The sequence below is a fragment of the Quercus robur genome, chromosome 1, assembly GCF_932294415.1.
Source record: "Quercus robur chromosome 1, dhQueRobu3.1, whole genome shotgun sequence".
In the NCBI taxonomy this organism is placed as follows: domain Eukaryota; kingdom Viridiplantae; phylum Streptophyta; class Magnoliopsida; order Fagales; family Fagaceae; genus Quercus; species Quercus robur.
The window spans coordinates 10650048-10671909 of NC_065534.1; the positions used below are offsets into that span (position 1 = coordinate 10650048).

The 21862-nt window shown below is 42.3% G+C and overlaps 1 protein-coding gene across 12 annotated transcripts in view; it reads left to right on the top strand.

The window, feature by feature from the left end:
* The window catches only part of LOC126720279 (LEAF RUST 10 DISEASE-RESISTANCE LOCUS RECEPTOR-LIKE PROTEIN KINASE-like 1.1), an 87886-nt gene that overhangs the window by 17361 nt on the left and 48663 nt on the right, over window positions 1-21862 (top strand). For 2 of the 12 annotated variants that reach the window (XM_050422666.1, XM_050422677.1), the window contains exon 1: window positions 20635-21561. The exons of 9 other annotated variants lie outside the window; for them this stretch is intronic. In XM_050422666.1, the coding sequence (XP_050278623.1) occupies window positions 20895-21561 (667 nt within the window). In that variant the 5' untranslated portion in view covers window positions 20635-20894. Of the gene's footprint in view, window positions 1-20632; window positions 21562-21862 lie in introns of those variants that run through there. One more of the 12 variants, XM_050422645.1, reaches the window with a different exon arrangement.

Below are 21862 nucleotides of genomic sequence, written 5' to 3' on the forward strand. Positions count from 1 at the left end.
GACCAAGCTTTAAATAAGCGGCGCCAAAATGAAAAGAAGAGGAAACAGAGTGATCCAAAAGTATCTGTACCAGCTGAATCACCAATATTAACAGTTGGTACAGACTCAAATTCTTGTTGAGTCAGGCAGTATCATTAGAAGAAAAACAATGTGTGAAATTAACACAAAGATTGTGTTAACAAGAATGGATGAGGAAGACATAGTGACAAGTATGAACCTAGCTTGTGAGAGGAAGCAAAAAGCTAGCAACATTGCCAAGCCACAGACGGAATGATTGACACTCATTGACAAGAAGTGTGCAGGAGGATTTATATCTGGCCATCTTTTATTTTCGATCAATATTGGGTGGAATATCTCAATCCTAATGAGAATATTGCTGTTCTGCTGGACTCAGAACCAAAAGAAAACAGAAGATGCTATGGGCAGGATTCTTCTTTAGACAAAAAGGCTGTCTCTTCTTTCTTAAAAGCATATGATCCAGCTTAATTTTATCGGTGGAAGACAAAAAGCTCTGCCCAAGTCATATTCCACCCAAGTCTAATACTGCCCTAGGCCATGGAAATTACTGTTAGCTTACAGTTGCCTGTGATTTGAAAATGATCACTGAGAAACTCCAAACAATGTGTATTGAGTGTCAAAGCTATTGTAACAGAGTTTTATTTGTTGTCATAATTTACCACCTTGTTTCTTCTTGCAAGATTTAATTATAATAAATTGATGATTCAGGTTTTATTAAATGCTGAAGCAGTGAAGTATGGATGGGGTCATTCCCTGAAAAGTCACTCTTACACGTTTGGAAGCTCTACTGAGCGCATGATAAGTTGTTAAACCCTTGTATCAAAAATTAATATTTAATCATATGAACTTAGTGAATGGTTCAATTTGATGTGGTTGTAGAAATCAAAATTTTATGATGCATTCATAGACGTCCAATTGATCATGATCATGTATTTTTTTAATTAAATTAAGTTATAATTGATGATGTGGACAGTCAGCAAATGAATTCAAGCCACGTGACAACATCAAATGAAGAAGGCCAAGTGGCAACTTCAAAAGAAAAGACTCATATGGAATGTTCTCATTAAATGCAAGACCAAAATTAAAGTCAAATTTGTATTTAAATTCAAAATTTGTAATTAACTCTCAATAAATGCTGAGAGAAAAAATTCCAAATTAAAGTCCATTGAGTCGCCTATAAATAGAGGCTTCTCATATGAGAAAAGGGGAGAAACTTAGAGAGAAAAACCCTACTGACACTCCGCCAAAATAAAGAGTCATCTCTAAGTCCAAAAGTGCACCCTTGCTCCCTCAAGATCAAGGCTCATTTCTACTTCTTCAAATCAAAGTAGAGATTTTCCTTCAATTAAGTTCGAGATCAAGCCAACGGCCCTCAACTTCAAATCAAAACTCAAGTACATCCAATCACACATCCAACTGCGAGACATCAAAGTACAATTCAAGATCAAGCTTCATAGCCCTTCAGATCGTAAAGTTACTTGGAGATCGAATTAGAGGAGTTTTATTGTATTCTTTCAGTGTAAAGAGTCATATAGAGGATTGTACTCACATATATACAAATCAATACAATTGATAATTTGTTACACTATTTCGTGATCGTGTGATTCTTCTTTTACGAAAATTGTGTGTACAGTGGTCATTAGGCCAAGGGTTCCATTTTCTGCAGTTGATCCTTTCACTAGGATGTAGCCTTGAATCTCTTGACCTCAAATGATAAGTAATTAGTTAGTAATAAATTAGAGGGGGTAGCAAGCTCATGTCATCTTTATAAATTGCTTTTGTGCAAACCCCAAAATTGTACAGTGTTTTTTGTTTTCTTTTCTTTTGGAAAAATAAAGGGGTTTATGCCACCATAGGTTACATAGAGGTTACATAGTGTACTTTGGAAAGGAAAACAAAACAAATCTTTGTATGGCCCATCATTTGTATTTAGGGTTGTTCATGAGTCAGTCTCGGTTAGGTTTGTGCCCAACCCAAAACCAACCCAACAACTTTGAGTGGCAGAGCAGCTAACCGTTGAAAACTACGGGTCGAGTTAGTTTCGATTCGAGTGGACAGCGATAAGTTTCGGTCGAAACTAACGAAGAGCAGCGATCTTAAACGGTGGTGGAGATTTGGCCAGTCGAGATTCAGCTAGATCTCGACAAATCTAGTGGAGATTTGGCCAGATCTTGAAGGATTTCATCAAGATCTCATTGGATCTCGTAAAGATCTTGCTGGATCTTGACAAAACTCACCGAATTCGCATCTAAGAGAGAGGGGGAGGGTGAGGAACGGCGAGATTTTGGAGGGGAGGTCGATTGGACTCTGTTTTTTATGCGAAAAACCACTAACCTACCCACTAGTTTCGGTTCCTAGAAGTGAAGATTCGTCACCGAATTTTGTTGGCATCGAGTTGAACGATTTTCAATTTGGCTCGAACAGTTTGGGTGGGGCAGACTTGGACAACCCTATTTGTATTTATGAAAAAAAGATTGGCGAAGATGCTTCACATAGGTTTTTAATAAAATTGTAGGAATTAGTATCCGTATATTGTAACCACCCAAGAAAGTATTGTTTGCATACCACAAGGTCATAAAAGTTTATGCTTTATATTGCTTTAAAGTATGAGCTTCATCACTATTCTACCCTATTATTTGTATTTTTTATCCATACCTTATGTATAATATACGTTACAAGAATTCATGGTTGTTCCTTTTGAATCAACTTTTAGGCCTTCTAACTCTAAATGTAATAGATTATTTACGAAGATTTATGTCATCAAACACTGTGGAGTCAATTCTTTGTTTTATTTACCTACATTATGATAATATGATATACGTTTTTACTATATAGACTAATTCTATATTTAATCATATAGTTATGATTTATTGAAATAATAGCAAGAAAAAATATCCAAATTCAAAATAATAGGGAGAAATAATCACATCTAGCCTAATTTTAGATTTAATATAATAGATATAAATATATATATATATATATATATATATATTTGTAGGGACTGGGTTCGCGCACTTCTTTCGTGGTAGAAGTGGATTCGAGCCCAACAAGCCCAATACAATAAATTTGTAGAGAGTAGGTTCAAGAGCTAGGTTTTAGCGAGGATTGCAACGACCGAACATGGTCATGAATGGGTTGAATAACAAATACGCAGGCTAAAACGGGAAACTTCGTCCTCGGGCCTCTCGTCCGAGGAACTTAATGTTCTTCTTATTTCTTTTATGCTAGGATACAATGGTCCTAGAAACGGTACATAATGCTACTCACCTCTCTCTCTCTCCTTCCTTTCTTTTTCCTTCCTTCATGGAGGAATTCTTACATTATATAGCCCTTCTCAGTTGATCCTGACCTTCCATCTGTTGATTAGGCAGGTAACTACTTGAGTGCTTGTCCCATCAGCCGCCTTCCCCCACCTTCTGTTAGTTGCAGTAACCGAAACCATATTGTTCAGGGGTCTTTTCCCCATTAATGCGGCCAGGACATTTGTTGGTGCATTCAATGCGGAAGTGACAATTTTTCCTTGAACCGCTCCTACACAGTATCCCTGTGCTCCTCCTACTGTACTCGCCCTTTCTTCTGGGAGCGCTCTGGGGGCTGCCTTTAATGGCGTAACGTTCTTTCCTTCTAGGTTTTGGGATGCTGAGGACAAGATCGTCCTCGGCTACATCTCTAGGCCATTTGGACTTTCGTTGCATGTCCTTGGTAACGTCTCTCCTCGGCGCGGGCCTTGGGCCCAAATGTAAAGTGCGCCAAGATCGTAAATTCTCTGGCCCCACAATAGCCCCTCAAAATCCTGCTGTCCGGCTCCTCGGACGAAGAGGAGGGTTTTGATGACATCAGGCCTCTGTCATGACTTGTCAATCCTTGTCATCTATCAGTACCAGAGCCTCTTCGTCTGCCCGAGATACGTTCCTAGCGCCTTGGTATGTGAAGCGCGTCTTCATTAAATGCGGACGTCTCTGTACTCCCCACGTTCAACGATGCGATGGTAATCAAACGATATAGATTTCCTTACCTTTATGGGCGGGAAAATCCACACAGTTACTTTTAATGGGAGGTATAAATAATCTTTAGAACTGATTTGTCTCTTCACTTTCGCACTTAAGAATCCTGGCGCACATATCCTGGGTTCAGTCAAACTTCCAGCCAAACTCAAGTCTCTCTCCAGCATAAAAAGCCCGTCCAAGGAACTTTTTCTCCTTTCTGTAAGTTTTCTGCTCTCACTAACTCGTGTTTCCTCTCTTCTGGGTTTTTCTTTATCTTGTTCCTCTCCTTCTCTCGTCATCCCCTGAGTCTATTTAGCAGTTTCTAAAGATGGGTAAATTAAAAAAGTTGGTTGAGACCAAAGAGGCGATGGAAAAGTTCATTGCCGACTATAGGATACCTCCCAATGTGGGTTTGAGGTACTGCAAGGAGGGGGAGTGGCATCTTAAGAAAAGAACGGGCGAGGTGGTGATTCCCCTTCTCGCCTTTATAGAAGGGGGTGTGAGAATCCCCATGGGGCCAGTAATAAGGGATTACCTTAGGCATTTCCGATTAGCTCCCACCCAGTGCGCTGCTAATGTGTTTAGGATCCTGGGTTGTGTGGATGCCTTAAACAAAAAAATGAGATTAAGACTAACCTACCATGACGTAAACTGGTGCTACAACCTCCAACATTTGAGGGGCAAATCCTACTACATGAAAACGAGAGACAATAGGGTTCGGCTAATCCAATGCCTCCCCGAGTCCAGCAAAGGATTGAACAAGGACTTTCTTATCGTGTCTGGGGAGTGGCACGATGGCCTTCCTTGCCCAACTGTGGAGGGAGAACCAGGTGGGGTGTAGAGAATAGAAGGGGGCTAATCTTTTGTGCCGTCTTAATTTGTGTGGTTCGGTTACTAACTATGAACATGCCTTCTTTTTGCAGATCCACACGCTTTTCACCGACACTTTCATCTGACCAACCGGGAGGATTTGGAAACCGTTCTCAAGGAGGCGGTTTTTGTAAACGAAGAGGACAACCAAGTCAAAGCCGCTCACAAAATCTTAGGGTACGATCCTATCCAGAAGTCATTTGCTGCCCCGAAACACGTGATCAGAGCTAACGATCCTCGGCTTCAGAAAATCACTGTAGCCGAGCATGGGTTTTTGATCTCTGAAGGATTTCCTGTCCCGGAGGGCATCCCGTTGGCGAGCTCTTCTCCGTCCCACCAAGTAGCGGAGGACGAGGGTGATTTGGGTTTATCCGAAGAGGGGTTCGGTGTATTTGACCAAGCTGATCCATCCGAGGATCCTTCCGGTGACCTGGGTGACCCCGACTTATTCGAGGCGGAACTGTTGTCAGTGGGAACATCTTCTCGGGCGGAGATGGGTTTTAAGAGAAAGCCCCCAACCAACTTGTTCGACTTGCTTGAGGGCTAGCCGGGGAAGGGTGTACAGGGAAGGTCGCAATCCAGTGTTCCAACTCCCCCGCCACAGCCCCAGCCTGTCCAGACTAGGTCTTCTCCTTCCCGGTCGCAGTCACAATCTCCTCGACCCAAACTTCCTGCCCCTCCCCAATCTACTCTGCCTCCTCGGCCTGAGCCCACTAACCCAAAGAGGAAGAGGAGTTCCAAGGGTAAGGAGCCAATGGACCAGGGGAAATCCCGCTCCTCTCGAGAGGAGGATGAAGCTCCGCGAGCTCAAAAACAGTTAAAGATTGGGCATCAAGACCAGGGGAAAGGGGTCGATGCCCAATCTGCGCCCAGTGCTTGGCTTCCTGCCCCAATGCTCCACGGGGAGCCTCTAATGGAAGATGCATCCATGAGGAGCTTCCGAGACGGCGAAGGCGCTTATGTGGCCGACGCATTGGAGAGGACCCTGCTGCTCCCCACTGACATGAACGAGTTGAAGAATATGAGGATGTAGGAGGTTTTCCTCAGCATGAAGAGGTACCTGGATATGGCAAGGCTCCTAATACCTATGACTTCGTTGACTTTTACTCCTAGATTTTCATTCATAATGTGTTTGTTTCAATTGGTAGGCCGTCCAAGCCACCTATAGGCTGGAGGATGAGGCTAAGGGGCAGAGTAAGTCCGTAGAACTTGAGCGTAATAAGCGTATAGAGGTTGCGTGAACCCTTAAAAATTTTGAGGCTGACCTCGCGAAGGCCAGGGAGGACTTAAAGGAGATGACCAAGGCCAGGGATAGTGCTGAGGCAGGCTTGGATGGTGCCCAAAAACAAGCAGAGGACCAGACGAGGAGCTTGCTTGTTGCCAAGGAGCAATTGGAGATTGTGAAGGAGTAGATCGGTGATTTAAAGAAGAAACTGACTGAGGCAGAGGGGGCTAAGGGCATCGCAGAATGGGCCCAGGAGGAGGCCTACGATGCAGGGGTTGGTGATACCCAGGCCATCCTTAAAGCTCAAATCCCTGGTATATGCAGGCTATACTGCTCCCAGGTTTGGAATGAAGCCCTTAAACTAGCTGGGGTGGAGGCTTCGTCCGACTTGTGGAAGGCGGAGAAGGTGTACTATCCTCCGGCCATCCGTGAGACCGCCTCCGCCAGCTCCGAGGCTGTGGGCGCTCCATAGGAGGCTGAGGCTGCTCAGCCGGAAGCTGCTCAATTCGTTCTCACTCCTGACGAGCCGACTAAGGGAGGAGAGCTTCATGGGGCAATAGAAACACCTGGAGGTCTGAATCCTGAGGTGCCCCAGGAGGTTGCCAAGTCCACAGTCAGTGCTCAGGTCTTTGATGCCGAGGAGCCGGCCTTCTTGGTTCAGCCCCTTCAGGCCATTCCCCTTACTGATGTCTCCGAGAGCCTTGAAGCTAACCCTGCTCAGCCTCCCCAGGAAGGGGACATCTCCCAGAGTCCCGAGGCTAATCCTGCTCAGCCTCCCTAGGAAGTGGCCAAAACAAAATTGAAGAAGTAGGAGCCCTGGCCAACTTTTGTATTTGTTTTTAGCTTAGCTGTTAATTAGTTTCCCTTTTGTTTTGAGGACCTTGGAATTTGCTTGTAATTAAACTCTTTGATCATATGTATGAAATTCCTTTCTTCCTTTTTCCTTTAAATTATACGTTTGTTGCCTTTGCCGATATTTACTATTGCTGCGCATCTCATGGTTTTTGAATTAGTTATCTTAACATGTATGAATGGTTGTGCATATGATATATTTGGAATTACATCCCAGAATTCTAACTTACCTGCACCTGTGGGACGCTGAGTTTGCGTCTACACATACTTCTAGGGAGCTAAATGCATTATCCAAGGTGCTGAGCGTGTTCTTAGGCCATGTCTGGTACTTAGATTTTCTTGGAGTATCTAGTTTCCCCATAAGTTTGAGTCCGAGGACCATGCAAGACCTTGGTTCTGTCTAGCACTTAGATTTTCTTGGAGTGTCTAGTTTCCTCATAGGCTTGAGTCCGAGGACCATGCAAGACCTTGGTTCTGTCTAGCACTTAGATTTTCTTGGAGTGTCTAGTTTCCCCATAGGCTTGAGTCCAAGGACCATGTAAGACCTTGGTTCTGTCTAGCACTTAGATTTTCTTGGAGTGTATAGTTTCCCCGTAGGCTTGAGTCCGAGGACCATGCAAGACCTTGGTTTTGTTTAGCACTTAGACGGTTGCTAGGATGCGAGACATACAATCGTAATAGACTTAAAATTTGAATTGGGGAAATGTTGTTATTAATAATAATACCTTCTCAGGTTATTTACATTCCATGGACGAGATACAACCCTTTCATCTAAGTCTTCTAGGTAAAAAGCTCCTATTCTTGCAACTGAAGTAATTCGGTATAACCCTTCCCAATTGGGTCCCAGCTTTCCCCAGGACGGATTCTTCACAGCACCCACAACTTTCCTCATCACTAAGTCTCCTGGTGCTAGCGGCCTGAGCTTCACGTTGGCATCATAACCCTATTTAAGCTTCTGGTGGTAATAGGCTAAATGGATCGTTGCCTTTTCTCTTCGTTCGTCGATTAGGTCCAGGTTCTTCCCCAATAGTTCATCGTTACTGTCCGGGGTGAAGGATTTTGCCCTCAGTGTTGGGAAGTTTGCCTCTAGGGGGATAACAGCCTCGGCCCCATAGGTCAGGGCAAAAGTTGTCTCCCCTGTGGACCGTCGTGGAGTAGTCCGATAAGTCCATAAGACGTAAGGCAGCTCTTCTACCCATCTTCCTTTAGCATCGTCCAGTCTTCTCTTAAGCCCATTAACTATGACCTTATTGACGGCCTCGGCTTGACCGTTCCCTTGAGGATAAGTTGGAGTTGAGTATCTGTTAGTGATCCCCAGCTCACAGCAATATTTTCTGAAGGCCTTACTATCAAACTAGAGTCCATTATCTGAAATGAGGGTGCAAGGGACCCCGAATCGTCTGACAATGTTTCTCCAGATGAATTTCTTAGCATCCACGTCTCTGATGTTGGCCAGGGGCTCAGCTTCGACCCACTTGGTGAAGTAATTCGTGCCGACCAGTAGATACCTCTTATTTCCCGCTGCCTTCAGGAAAGGTCCCACAATATCCAAGCCCCACTAGGCGAGCGGCCATTGGCTGGATAGGGGGTTGAGGATCCCGCCCGGTTGATGAATATTTGGGGCGAACCTTTGGCACTGGTCACACTTCTTAACGTACTCCAGGGCTTCCCTCTGCATCCCCGGCCACCAATATCCCTGAGTAATGGCCCGGTGGGATAGGGATCTTCCACCTGTGTGACTCCCGCAGATCCCTTCGTGCAGCTCCTTGAGCAGTAGCTCTGATGCCTTAGGGTGGACACACAGTAAATACGGTCTGGAGTATGAACATTTGTACAGTTTGTGGTCCTCAGTCAGCCAGAACCGGGGAGCTTTTCTCCGTATTTTTTCTGCCTCCAACTTTTCCTAGGGCAAGATGTCATCTTTGAGGTACCTCACCATAGGATCCATCCAGTTGGGGCCCGCCCTGACCTCGTGAACAAGGACCATGGCTTTCGCTCCTTCATTCATTCTATCCAGATGCTCGACAAGAATAATTCGAGGCAGATCCCCTGCCGAGGATGTGGCAAGTGTGGCCAGCGAGTCCGCATGAGTGTTTCAACTTCTAGAGATGTGCGAAAGGCTGAAGAGATCGAAGCCTGACTGTAGGCGTTTGACCCGACTTAGGTACTCCTGCATCCTCGCATCTCTGGCCTCTAATTCCCCCTTTACCTGGCCCACTACCAGTCTTGAGTCCAAGATCATCTCCACGGCCTTTCCTCCTATTTTCTGTACCATGGCAATTCCTTGTAGCAGGGCCTCGTACTCGGCTTTGTTGTTCGTGGCCGGGAACCCAAGTATGAGGGACTTCTCTATGACGGTTTGCTTGGGAGATATTAGGACTAGCCCCACTCCGGATCCCCTTTGATTTGCTACACCATCAATGTACACCTTCCAACGTAGGGGTCCTGGTGCAGAGATTACTCCAACCGATTTTCCATCCATGTTCTGCTCCTTTGCTACTATTTCCACTGGTGGTTCAGCAAATTCGGCCATTAAGTCAGCCAGGAATTGGCCCTTTATAGAGGTCCGGGGCATGTACCTAATGTCGAAAGCCCCCAGAACCGTGTTCCATATGGCGATCCTTCCAGTGTAATCCGCGGTCCATAGTACAGACTTCAAGGGTAGTTAGGTTAGGACAACCACTGTGTGGGCTTGGAAGTAATGGGGAAGCTTCCGCGTGGCGTGGACTACAGCCAGTATGGCCTTCTTCAAGGGTAGGTATCTGACCTCAGCTTCATGCAGTGACTTACTCACGTAATAGACCAGCTTTTGGATGCCCTTGTCATCCCGTATTACTACCAAGCACACAGCATGGGGGGCCACAGCAATATATGCGTACAGGACTTCATCGGCCTCGGGGCTGGACATGATAGGTGGTTGGGATAGGCACTTCTTGAGTTGCTGGAAGGCCGCGACACAGTCCTCAGACCACTCAAACCCTTTCCACTTGTTGATCAAGAGATAGAACGGTCTACATCTGTCCGCCGATCTAGAAATGAATCGGTTGAGGGCTGCGATCATCCCTGTGAGCTTTTGGACCTCCTTTGTGTTTCGTGGTGGTTTCAAGTCGTTTATAGCCTTGATCTGGTCGGGGTTAACCTCGATTCCCCTATGAGTAACCATGTAGCCCAAAAATTTGCCTGATCCAACGCCAAACGAGCATTTGGAAGCATTTAGGTGCAGCTTGTGCTTCCTTAAGATGCCAAAGGTGCTGCCGAGGTCCCCTAAATGTTCGGACACCGCTTTACTCTTCACCACCATGTCATCAACATGATTTCGATGTTCTTGCCCAATTGTGGCTCGAACATTCTCGTCATCATCTGTTGATAAGTGGATCCTGCTTTCTTCAGACCAAACGGCATTACCTTGTAGTGGTAGTTCCCAGTAGGTGTCACGAAAGCCGTTTTCTCCTAATCCTCAAGTGCCAGCGGTATTTGATGATAGCCTTGAAAGGCATCTAAGAAGCTCATCCGAGGATGGCCTGCTGTCGCATCGACTAGCTGGTCTATCCGAGACATTGGGAAGGGGTCATTAGGGCACGCCTTATTTAGGTCTGTGAAGTCCACGTAAACTAGCCACTTCCCACTTTTCTTCTTGACCACCACAGTGTTGGCCAACCATTCGGGGTAAAAAACTTCTTTGATAGCCCCCTGCACGCTTAAGCTTCGCCACCTTGTCTCTAATCACATCAGCGTGCTCTCTCGACGGGCGACGAGGCGGCTGCTTCTTGGGAATGATGGACAGGTTGACATTGAGATGGTGACAGATGAAGGCCGGGTCGATCCCGGGAGCATCACAAGCTTCCCAGGCAAACACATCGATGTTTCTTTTGAGGAACTTAACCAATTCCTCCTTCTCTTGAAGAAGCAGCTGAGCCCCTACCCGAAAGAACTTCTCCGGATTGCCGCCAACAACCACTTCTTCCAAGTCTTCGCATTTCGCCTCGTCGGCGGCTGTGTCAGGGGGCGAAGTCGGGACCTTTGATTGCTATAAACTCCTTTCAGTAGAGGCCGAGGACTCCGCATCGAGCTGATGGGAGACATCAGCCACCACACAATGCCTTGCCATGGACTGGCTCCCACGGATTTCACAGACTTGGTCCCCCGACGGGAATTTCAATTTCTAATGCAAGGAGGAGGCGACAGCTCCCAGTGTGTAGAGCTAGGGTCTACCGACAATGGCCGTATAGGGAGAGTAGGTGTCCACCACGATAAAGTTTACTTCCACTGTCTTTGGGCCGGTCTGGATGGGTAGCCTAATCATGCCCTTTGGGACAACGAGCTTCCCATCGAAGGTCATCAAAGGGGAGCTATAGGGCGTCAAATCCTCCGATTTTAATCCCAACCCCTTGTAGAGATCGAGGTACATGACCTCGGCAGCGCTGCCACCATCCACCATCACCTTTTTCACATCGTAGCCCCCGATTCTGAGAGTGATCACCAGCGTGTCATCGTGGGGCTGGATGGTACCGTCCATATCTTCTTCTGAAAAGCTTAAGGTCAGGTGAAAATTCCTTCTGGCCCTTTTCGACTCTGGCTGGGACTCCCTGGCAGGCAGCTGGGACACAAATAATACTCAAGAAGGGCACGTGCCTATTCTTCCTGGTGCGGCCAAGATTACACTGATCATCCCTACGGGCGGCTTTAGGGCAGCGTCTCTCTGGGGTTCCTAATAGGTCTGACCTTGATGACCACTGGAATGATGCAGGAGGTGCTTCAACTTTCCTTCTCGGACGAGCTAGTCCAGGTGGTTCCAAAGGTTCCTGCAATCCTCCGTGGTATGCCCGTGGTCCTGGTGGTATTGGCAATAGAAGTTCTGATTGCGCTTCGTGGACTCTCCGGCCATCTTATTTGGCCATCTAAAGTATGGCTCGCCCTTGATCTTCTCTAACACCCGGTGTACTGGCTCTCGGAATACAGCATTAACAGTTTGCGTGTTGGTTACTCCAGATTGCCTTATGAAATCTCTCCTCAGGCAGTTGCTGTTGTATCAGTCCAACCTGAAATCCCTCATCTCTTGGGGGATAACCTTCTCTTTTCCTTTACCCTGCAGCTGGTCTTCCTCTACTCGTTCAATCTAGTCCATCAACTGGTGCACACTGGTGGCAGGTTTGCCTGTCAACGACTTCCTCAAGCCATGCTTGGCCGGGAGGCTACTTTTGAAGGTGCTGATGGCGACTTTGTCAAAATTGTCTTCCAGTTCGTTAAAAATTTCCCAATAACGGTCCGAGTAGGCTTTTAGAGTTTCTCCATCATGCATGGACAATGATAATAACACGCTTAGGGGCCGAGGGGCTCTGCTGTTTGTAACGAAATGGGAGCCAAAGGCTTGGGTTAGCTGCCTATAAGAATCTATGGAATTCTTCTTTAGGCCATTGAACCATCTCATCGCCACAGGTCCCAAGCTAGATGGGAAAACCTTGCACATTAGCACCTCGTCCCTAGAATGGACAGTCATCCTTTGGTTAAACTGGCTCACGAGCTCCACGGGGTCTGTTTTTCCGTTATAAAGGGTGAAGGTCGGCTGCTAGAATCGTCGAGGAAGCATAGCCCCTTCTATGCAACGCGTGGAAGGGGATTTGGAGAGCTGGTCCAGTGCCTTGCTCATGGCATCGTTTCCCGAGCCCCTGGGAGATGGGATTTTATGTTCACGCTTCCAGAAATGCTCTTCTTCTTGGGAGAAGGTCTCGCTTGGAGGAGTACTCGATCTTTGCCTATAGTCGTCATCACTTTCGTCATCACTTTCATCATCAAAGGGTATGTCATGCCTGGAATGGGATGGCCTTCGTTGTGTGTGGTACAACTTCATCTTCAAGTTTTCTATCTCTTGCTGCATGGCCCACTTATCATTCTGTCTCTGGGATGCATGGCTCTTAACTTGTTCTGGTTGCGTGACCCGGTGGTTGTTTTGTCCCTGAAGCACATGGTTGCCCACACGAGAATGGCTTTTGCTGGTTTGAGTGGTGTTCACACTTCCCTCCCGGAACCTTCCATTCTCTTCATTTCGAGTACGCTTGGGGTTGGAGAAATTACCCTGTTGTTGGGGTTTGGCTGGTTCGGGCTGATAGGAGCCTGTTTGATGAGGGCCTGATCCTGCCATGCTTGATTGTTGTCCTTACTAACACACAAGCTCTTCCCACAGACGGCGCCAATTGTAGGAACTCGGTTCGCGCACTTCTTTCGTGGTAGAAGTGGATTCGAGCCTAACTAGCCCAATACAATAAATTTGTAGAGAGTAGGTTCAAGAGCTAGGTTTTAGCAAGGACTGCAACGACCAGACATGGTCATGAATGGGTTGAATAACAGATACGCAGGCTAAAACGGGAAACTTCGTCCTCGGGCCTCTCGTCCGAAGAGCTTAATGTTCTTCTTATTTCTTTTATGCTAGGATATAATGGTTCTAGAAACGGTACATAATGCTACTCACCTCTCTCTCTCTCTCCTTCCTTTCTTTTTCCTCCCTTCATGGAGGAATTCTTACATTATGTAGCCCTTCTCAGTTGATCCTGACCTTCCATCTGTTCGTCAGGCAGGTAACTACTTGAGTGCTTGTCCCATCAGCCGCCTTCCCCCACCTTCTGTTAGTTGCAGTAACCGAAGCCATACTGTTTAGGGGTCCTTTCCCCATTAATGCAACCAAGACATTTGTTGGCACATTCAATGCGGAGGTGACAGCTTTTCCTTGAACCGCTCCTACATTATACCCCCGTGCGTGTCCTACTGTACTCGCCCTTTCTTCTGGGAGCGCTCTGGGGGCTGCCTTTGATGGCGTGCCGTTCTTTCCTTCTAGGTTTTGGGATGCCGAGGATAGGATTGTCCTCGGCTACATCTCTAGGCCATTTGGACTTTCGTTGCATGTCCTCGGCAACGTCTCTCCTCGGTGTGGGCCTTAGGCCCAAACGTAAAGTGGGCCAGGATCGCAAATTCTCTGGCCCCACAATATTTATATAAATAAATAGTTTTGATGTGTTTTGTTTGATTCTTTGTTTTGTTTTATGTGTTATGTTTAAGAATGGTTTTAGTTTCACTATTAATGATTTGGGATGTCATATAAACTTTCAAATTTTTTTTTTTTTTTGGTATATTTTTTTGAGAAGGTGTTTTTTTTGGAATATGAATATTGATATAGGGGAAAAAATGTTTGACAATGAATAAGGAAGAACAAGGCAAATGTGATGTAGTAAAAGTTAAAGGCATTGCAATTTGCAAAGCCTGTTTGTGGACTTCTTTTTTTCTTTTCTTTTTTTACAAAAATAAATAATTGCTATAGATCTTAGAGTGGCCAATGGAAAAGGTATAATCTGAAAATATGGAATGGTCTACAATATTTGACACATTCATTTTACCAAAATGAAGCTCCAGCTAAGTAATACAAATATTTAAAGTACTTAGAGCTATAAGTGGTAGAAAATTTCAGCATTATGAAATAAAATGTATCAAATGGAGACAAACAACTCATAGGAATTAGGAATCTTAAAAGTGGGAGGATAGAAGATAGGTAGAGAATAGAAAAGTGGGAGAATAGAGGAGATTTTAATTTCTTTCATTTGTGTTTAGTTGAAATTGTGGAAAAGTAAAGAGACGAAAAATTCATTTGTTTAGTTGAGAAAAAAAGTGAGGAGATAAAAAATATAGTTTGTATAAAATTATTCTCATGCCCCTATTGTATAATATAGGAAATAATTTATTTACAATCTTTAAAAATAAACTTATTATCAATTAAAATTAAAAAAATAATATCTTATAAAATTTAACACATTATTAATATTATTATATTACTTTATTTTTCTTTGTTATATATATAAAAAGCGGTGAAAGACTGAAAGCTGGAAAACTTTGGAAAAAAAGAAACGTTGATCAAAAAAAGAGGTGAAAGCCCCACCGTTGATAAAAAAAAAAAAAAAAAAAAAAAAAAAAAACATTAATTAATTAAAAAAAGCAAAATCCACTGTTTGATTAAAACGTTGAAAAATAAAAAGTAGCGTAAACGTAAGTTCAAAGAGCTCGAAAAAAACAAAAACACAAGAAGGAAAATTGGAAAACGTAACTCAATGCACAGAGGGGAAATTTTGGTTATCACTAGAACCTATGTTTTCTCCCTTCAGTATTCTCCTTATTTTGGAGAGAAAATTTTTTGGTGAGTCTTAAGAGAAAACACTCAGGCCCCATGACAAAATTTTCCACTCCTCCTCCCAACCAAACACCTTCCCAATTTTCTTTATCTCTATTTTTCTCTCCCAAATTTTTCATCCTCCATAAAACCCTTTCAAACAAACACACCCTAAGGCTGCATCAATTAAGTACTTGTGCATTTAGAGATACAATACGCATTGATGTACATGTATTGTAATAGCTGTTAGAACACTAGCATCAGGTGTGCCAAACGCCAAATGCTAAATATTTGACATTTCGCATACTAAACACCAAAAAAATTAAACCTCTCACATGAGGTGTTCTAATTGCCAAATAATTTGGCATGGGTGAACTTTATTGTTCGAGCATTCTCATCAGCTCTCTCATAAAAAATACCATTTTGACACATTAAAAACCTACTTTATCATTTTAGCACATCATTTTACAACATACCATTTATAAGATGTTCTATACTTCAATTCTATACATTAAAATAATATTTACAACACATTAAAATAATATATTAATTACTCCTTATCATCCTCATCCTCATCGTCAACAACAACGGCACAACCCCCACTGCCGCAACAACAGCCACCAACAACCACTGCCGCAACAACACCGACAGCCACCACCGGCACAAACTCACATCCACCAATGCCATCTCAAAAAAAAAAAAAAAAAAAAAAAAACCCACAACCAGAGAGATCGACACAAACCCACATTTACCAAACCAAACAAACCCACATCCCAAACCCACCACTGGCACAAACCCACATCCACCGACACAAACCCAAAATCAGCATGGCGAGATCGACGTAGCAAGATCGGCGATGAGAATGCCAGACAGAGACGTAGAACGATGGCATACCGTTGATCGATGAGGCCGCCGTACCATTGAACGATGGCGTACGTAGAGCAATGAGATGTTGAGGGAGGGTGATCTGTGATCTGCGGCTTGATCGGTGAGGCTGCTATACCATTGTTTTGAGGGTGAGGGACGTGATCTGAAGAAGAAAGAGGGAGAGAACATGGGTCGAAGAGAGAGAAAATAGTGAGAAGAGAGAGAAAACGTTGAATTAAATATTGAGAGGAGAGAGAAAATGTTGAATAAAAAACTATTATTCTGAAATGGCATTTGTGTCTGTACCGTCTCATATTTGAGACGGTACTGTAGCATATTCTAAAATTATAGAACATATAGAACAGCTCATGAAGCTTGAACAGTAGTGTTTGGTGTGCCAAATGCCAAATATTTGGCATTTGGCACATTTGATGAGAATGTTCTTCCAAATTTGGAACGGTACAATCACAAATGCTATAATAAAAAATTCTTTTTTATTTTTTCTCTCTCCTCTCTCTTCCTTTCTTTCTTCTCTCTCTTTCTTCTTTCTTCTTTCTTCTTTCTTTTTCCTTTTTTCTTCTCCAGACCGGTCTCTCTCTTTTTTGTCACTCTCTTTTTTCCTTCTTCTTTCTCTCTCCTCTCACACATTTATATATGATATGGAGGGTAGAGAGAAGAGAGGTGGTGGATGGGTTTTCAGAGAGTAGAGAGAAGAGAGATGGTGGCTAGGTTCTGGATTTTTAGAGAAATTAATAAATGAATTGTTTATTAGTTTATATTATTTTAATGTGAAGTATCATTAAAATAGAACAGCTAATGTAGAATGTATTGTAAAATGGTGTGATAAAATAGATAAAATAAATTTTTGTGTGTTAAAATGGCATTTGGGATAGTATAGCTAATACTGGTGCTCTTAGCAAATATTAAGATAGTTAGCATTGTACTAGGATTACTGTTTTTTCTTTGTTGTTCAATGAATCATATTGAGACAAACAAATTTAATTTTATGCAACACTTAAAAGCCTAAGATAGACTTGGCATTGTATGAAAATTCAAGATTGTCTTGATTTGATTGGATGAAATATGATTTAGCTGAACGAATATTTTTTTGCATTGCTGAATTTATTTTTTCCCCATTTAAATAGTAATATTGTTACAATAATTTGATGATTTGGTAATTTGGTAGATTGGAGTCTCATACATTCCATTATTTTTTATAAATAAAATAAAATAAAAATGAGATCTCAAATTTCACCTGGCTTTTTTTTTTTTTTACCTCTTTTAGATAATAATATTACTATTTTACTCTTTTTTCACTGTTTGGTTGATGGGAAATTGTGAGAAAAGAAAAAAAAAATATGAATTACATTTGAAATTAAAGCCCAACTCATGATTTTAAGCATTTTTATTTGGAATATGCAACATGCTTTTGCTTCTTTTTTCGGTTCAATCAACATCTGAAATTAAAAGCCCAACTCATGATTTGAAATTGCAAAGGAACAGAAATAAAAACCAATCTAATGAAATTACGAAGGAAAATGCAATCGATTCCCTAGTCCCAACAGTCCCATCGAAATAGTGGCCTATCAGCAGTCAAAGTCATCATGGAGAAATAAACGAGAGAATTATGAAGGACAAGAGAGAAGAGTTTGGATACTAATTGGTAACTAACATTTGACTTGAAATCTTCTTTTGCACGCGTTTAAATATTCAATTAAGAAATGACCACCGCACACCCTTGGTGCGATGATCACTCCATGTGAGAGTGTCTTTTTTTCGGGATACTCAGGCCCAAGGATCCCGAGCCTAAATGAAAAAGAAAGGATTTGGTGGACTGGGCCTTGACTCACCGCAGCTAAATGGCTGTTTAAGAATCAAGTGAATGCAGAGAATACTCCTGACAACATAAAAAAAAATGACAAACAAGGATATCGAGGAGTGCCAAAAATTAACAACGTAAGTTCAGAAAGAAAGAAAAGCAGGATTAGCAAGACGATAAAAAAAAGTACTGTGGGGATCTTGGGAATTATGAAACAGTATTTCATTAAGGCATTATCTGTTTGATTACAGAAAGCTCACTAGGACGTGATACAAGGTCCAATCGAGCTCAAAAATTACAGCCTTGAATGGCTATTTCAGCCTTCAAAACTTGCGAAGTTTGATTCTCGTTGAATCCGAGTATGTACCATAGTTGCTTTTACAGGATATCGGGAAGCAGTATTTGTTTTCCCCTTAGTATTTTCTTTCTGCACAGATTTTCTGATAGTTTTTCCTAGAGAATCTCTTCTTTCTTATGTTTCTTTCTTTTTTTTCTCGCTGCTTTCTTCACAACCCATCCCCTCCTTTTATAATGGAGTTTTCTGGGCGTCCCGGGGAACCATTGGTTCCCCTGTTTTGCTTTCCTGCGAACAGAGCACGTCTTGTCCCTGTTGTCTTGGTAAGTCCCTTTTCCGCTTCTTCTTATTCTTTCCTTCTCTCAGTTCTGATTCTTTTGAAAGCTTCTTGTTGGCTATCTTCTTTGGGAGTGCTGAGGTATGCCCTTCTCGGCATCCCCACTTCTGGTGCCTTCAGCTTTTCCTTTTCTTTCCTATTTGGGCGGAATCCCATCCTGCCTTCTTTAAAGATCGTTTGTTGTCATCCTTCTTCCCTGTCTTGGTTCCCCGAGGACTCTTCTGTCTGTGCCGTGAGAAGTCGCTCGCGCTTTTTGTTTTTTTTCTTGTTTTTCTTTTTTTCTTTTCTCTGTCTTCTTTCTATCGAGCTGTCCCGATCTTCCTTCTTCTTTGTGCCTGAAAGGATCCGCGTCTATTGATGGTGCCTGAGGATCCTTGCTTCTTATATTTTGCCGTGATCTTTTTTGGATGCTTTTCTTTTCTGGGCTTCGGGATCCTCTGGGCCTTTCGTATAATCCCTTTGGACTTGGCTTGGTTTTTCCCTTCTGGGCTTAACTCATTTTTTGGGCTTAGCTTATTCTTTCTTGGGCTTATTTTACTATGATATCTTTTTTTTTAGACCTCAACACTCCACAAGTATAAGTGCTTGTGAGGTGTAGGGGGCAAGGGTCAGGGTTCAAGTCTCCAGGAGGGAGTTTCACACAAGACCGGCTGAATGGGTGAGCAAAAGATGCAATCGCCTAAGGCCCCAAGTAAAAAAAAGGCCCCCAAATTTTAACCAATAAGGTTATTTATAATCAATAAATAAAATAATATTTTTTTCCTATATGAGAAACAAATAAAAAAGAGAGAAAAATGCAATGTTTACAATATTTTTCATAACACTTTTACAACTAATGCTAAGTAGTAGGTTGTTACAACTTGTTATTAATGGCAAAAAAATAATTATACTGATATTTTCAAATAGAAAACAAAAAACAATTTAAAACCTAGGATTTGTTGCAAAAAAAATATTGTGAATGTTGCACTTCTAAAAAAAAAATAAGAATAATAATAAGAGGTGAGTTAGCAAACTTTTACTAGTTTTCATCTAAATCTATTACTAACCCCACTCTTTTAATTACCACTACAATCTGCCATATCAATAAGTACGAAAAATTTTGTCAAGTTTTTTCTGTCTATAAAATTTCTAAAAAAAAGAAAAATTCAATGTAGTTCATGTTAATTAGTAGTAATTTTGCATCTAAAACAAAATAATCAATTTTCGTCTTAGGCCCCTAAATACATCAAGCCGTCCCTAGTTTCACACACATATACACTTAGATTAGGTTAGAGTAGAATTCTATCTTGTATCAAAATATATATATATATATATATATATATATATATATATATATATATATATCCAATTAAGAAATGAGATGTGGATGATGTTTCGTCATATTATCTTCACTCTCGCTGAACAGAGATAGCCCATGAACTAGAAATATAACAATACGTACGCCAAAAGGAAGATACACCCATTTCTCTGTTTTGTTTAAAATTTCCACGGAGAAGAGTCTGCGGAAAATTTGAAACGATTCTGAAATAGAAGTATTCGCCTATTCCACCATAAATTGCGTTCCATTGTCAAAACCTTCCGTTTACCCCGTCTCCTACTTCACAAATGACCATGGCCCAGATGATGACATGTCTATGTCCCAGTAGTGCCCGCCACGTTATGATTTTTTCGCAGATGCCAAAATTTTTTTGACCACTTTTAAACGGGTTTCCACCTATTTTTCTCAAGACTCATTTAATCTTTACCAAAGAGTGTCTCATTGCAGTAGACCATAAAGCAAACCTTTTGATTAATTATGAGACAGACGCGTAATGCCACCTTTTTCTTTTTCTTTTTCTTTTTTTATCCTTTGAAATTTATTATACACAAGAATTGTCTGGCTGTGATGCGTTATTGGTAGGAGTCTCGGATTGGATCACACATATGAGTTTGAAAGTTACCGAATTTAAGTGGTGTGTTTTACAAAAATATTATGACGTGGATAGCTCTAACATATTCAAGATGCCCCACCTCATAAGTTTTGCGGATTTTAAATGAGCCGGGTCAATAAGGCCCTTTTTCGTTCATAAAAGATTAAAAATTATAGAGGAGAATTAGAGAGCCAACACTGCAAAACGTAATTCATGGAGTAGTTGACGGTTCAAACCAGCCGCAAAGATTTCCTTCCCCAATTTTTTGAGCGTATATTAGAGGTTTTCAAGGAGTCAAAATCTTTATGTTGTGGGTCAATGGGGAAGATGAGTAGGAAACTCCCCAGTAGGCACAGACCGTGCTTCACATGGCTACCCCACCTTGCTCTAAATTCAGTCTGGTTTCACAAGTCTTCCGTATCCAACTTCCAAGTCAACTGGCGAGTTAATCAGAGAAACTACATGCTATATAGTGAAGAAACGAGAAAATAAGTCATACAAATACGTTGTTTTAGTTTTGGAATAATAGATTCTTGTTTTTTTTCCTGTGAATCGAGAATTTTGGAATGGCTTCTGTCTCTCTGTTTGTTTTAATTTTTGTTCTCTCACACCTCGTGCTGCTTCACTCAGCTGAAGAAGGAGGAAAGCCAGAAAACCCATATTGTCTGCCCTTTCAATGTGGAAAATTAGGTAACATTAGCTTCCCATTCACCGAATTCCCACACCCATTCCCATTTTGCGGAATGCAAGTAGAGTGCGACGAAACACATCCGATGATCAACTTCCCACTGGGCGACTGGAGGATAACAAGAAGATATGAAGTTATAAACATCAATCACACTAACACCGCGCAACACATCCGTGTCAAAGACCATTCGCTTTTGGAATACTTGAAAACCAATAAATGCGAGAGCTTAGACAATTTTACTATTCCCCACTCTCCATTTATCTCTTTTAAACTCACCACACCTCATTGGTCCCTATTCAAATGCTATCGCCCTCTTCAGAGTACTTCCGATAGAAATTTAAAAAAAATGACCTGCAGAGATCACTATAATTTCTACTATAGTCCTTCAAACGAGGCTTCTCAGAGTTCTCCTCCTGGATGTTTACCTATTCTGCTGCCAGTAGACGAGACTTCACATGAAGATGAACTGAATTTAATTGCTGAGTTCGACCTTGAATTGCGAGGATCTGATTATTGTAGCAGTTGTAATGGTAAAGAAGGAGAAGGTATAGACATTGGAATAACACAAAAATGTTTTGATGCACACACATGTACATTCATGAATATGGATATAAACTCCTTTATTTTTTTTTCTATGCTGAAGTTGATCCTAATAAATACATGTGTTGCTACTATTTCTGTTCCATGCCATAATTCACTCTGCAGCAATAGCTTAATTTAGCTGATTTGGAGTAGTTTCCAATTTAGGTTATGAGAGAGATAGAAATAATTAACTTAGTTTCAGTGAAACCTATGATTGGGTTATGTCTGAGCTGGTTTTGAAAGTGCTTTGCACAACACTGTTAA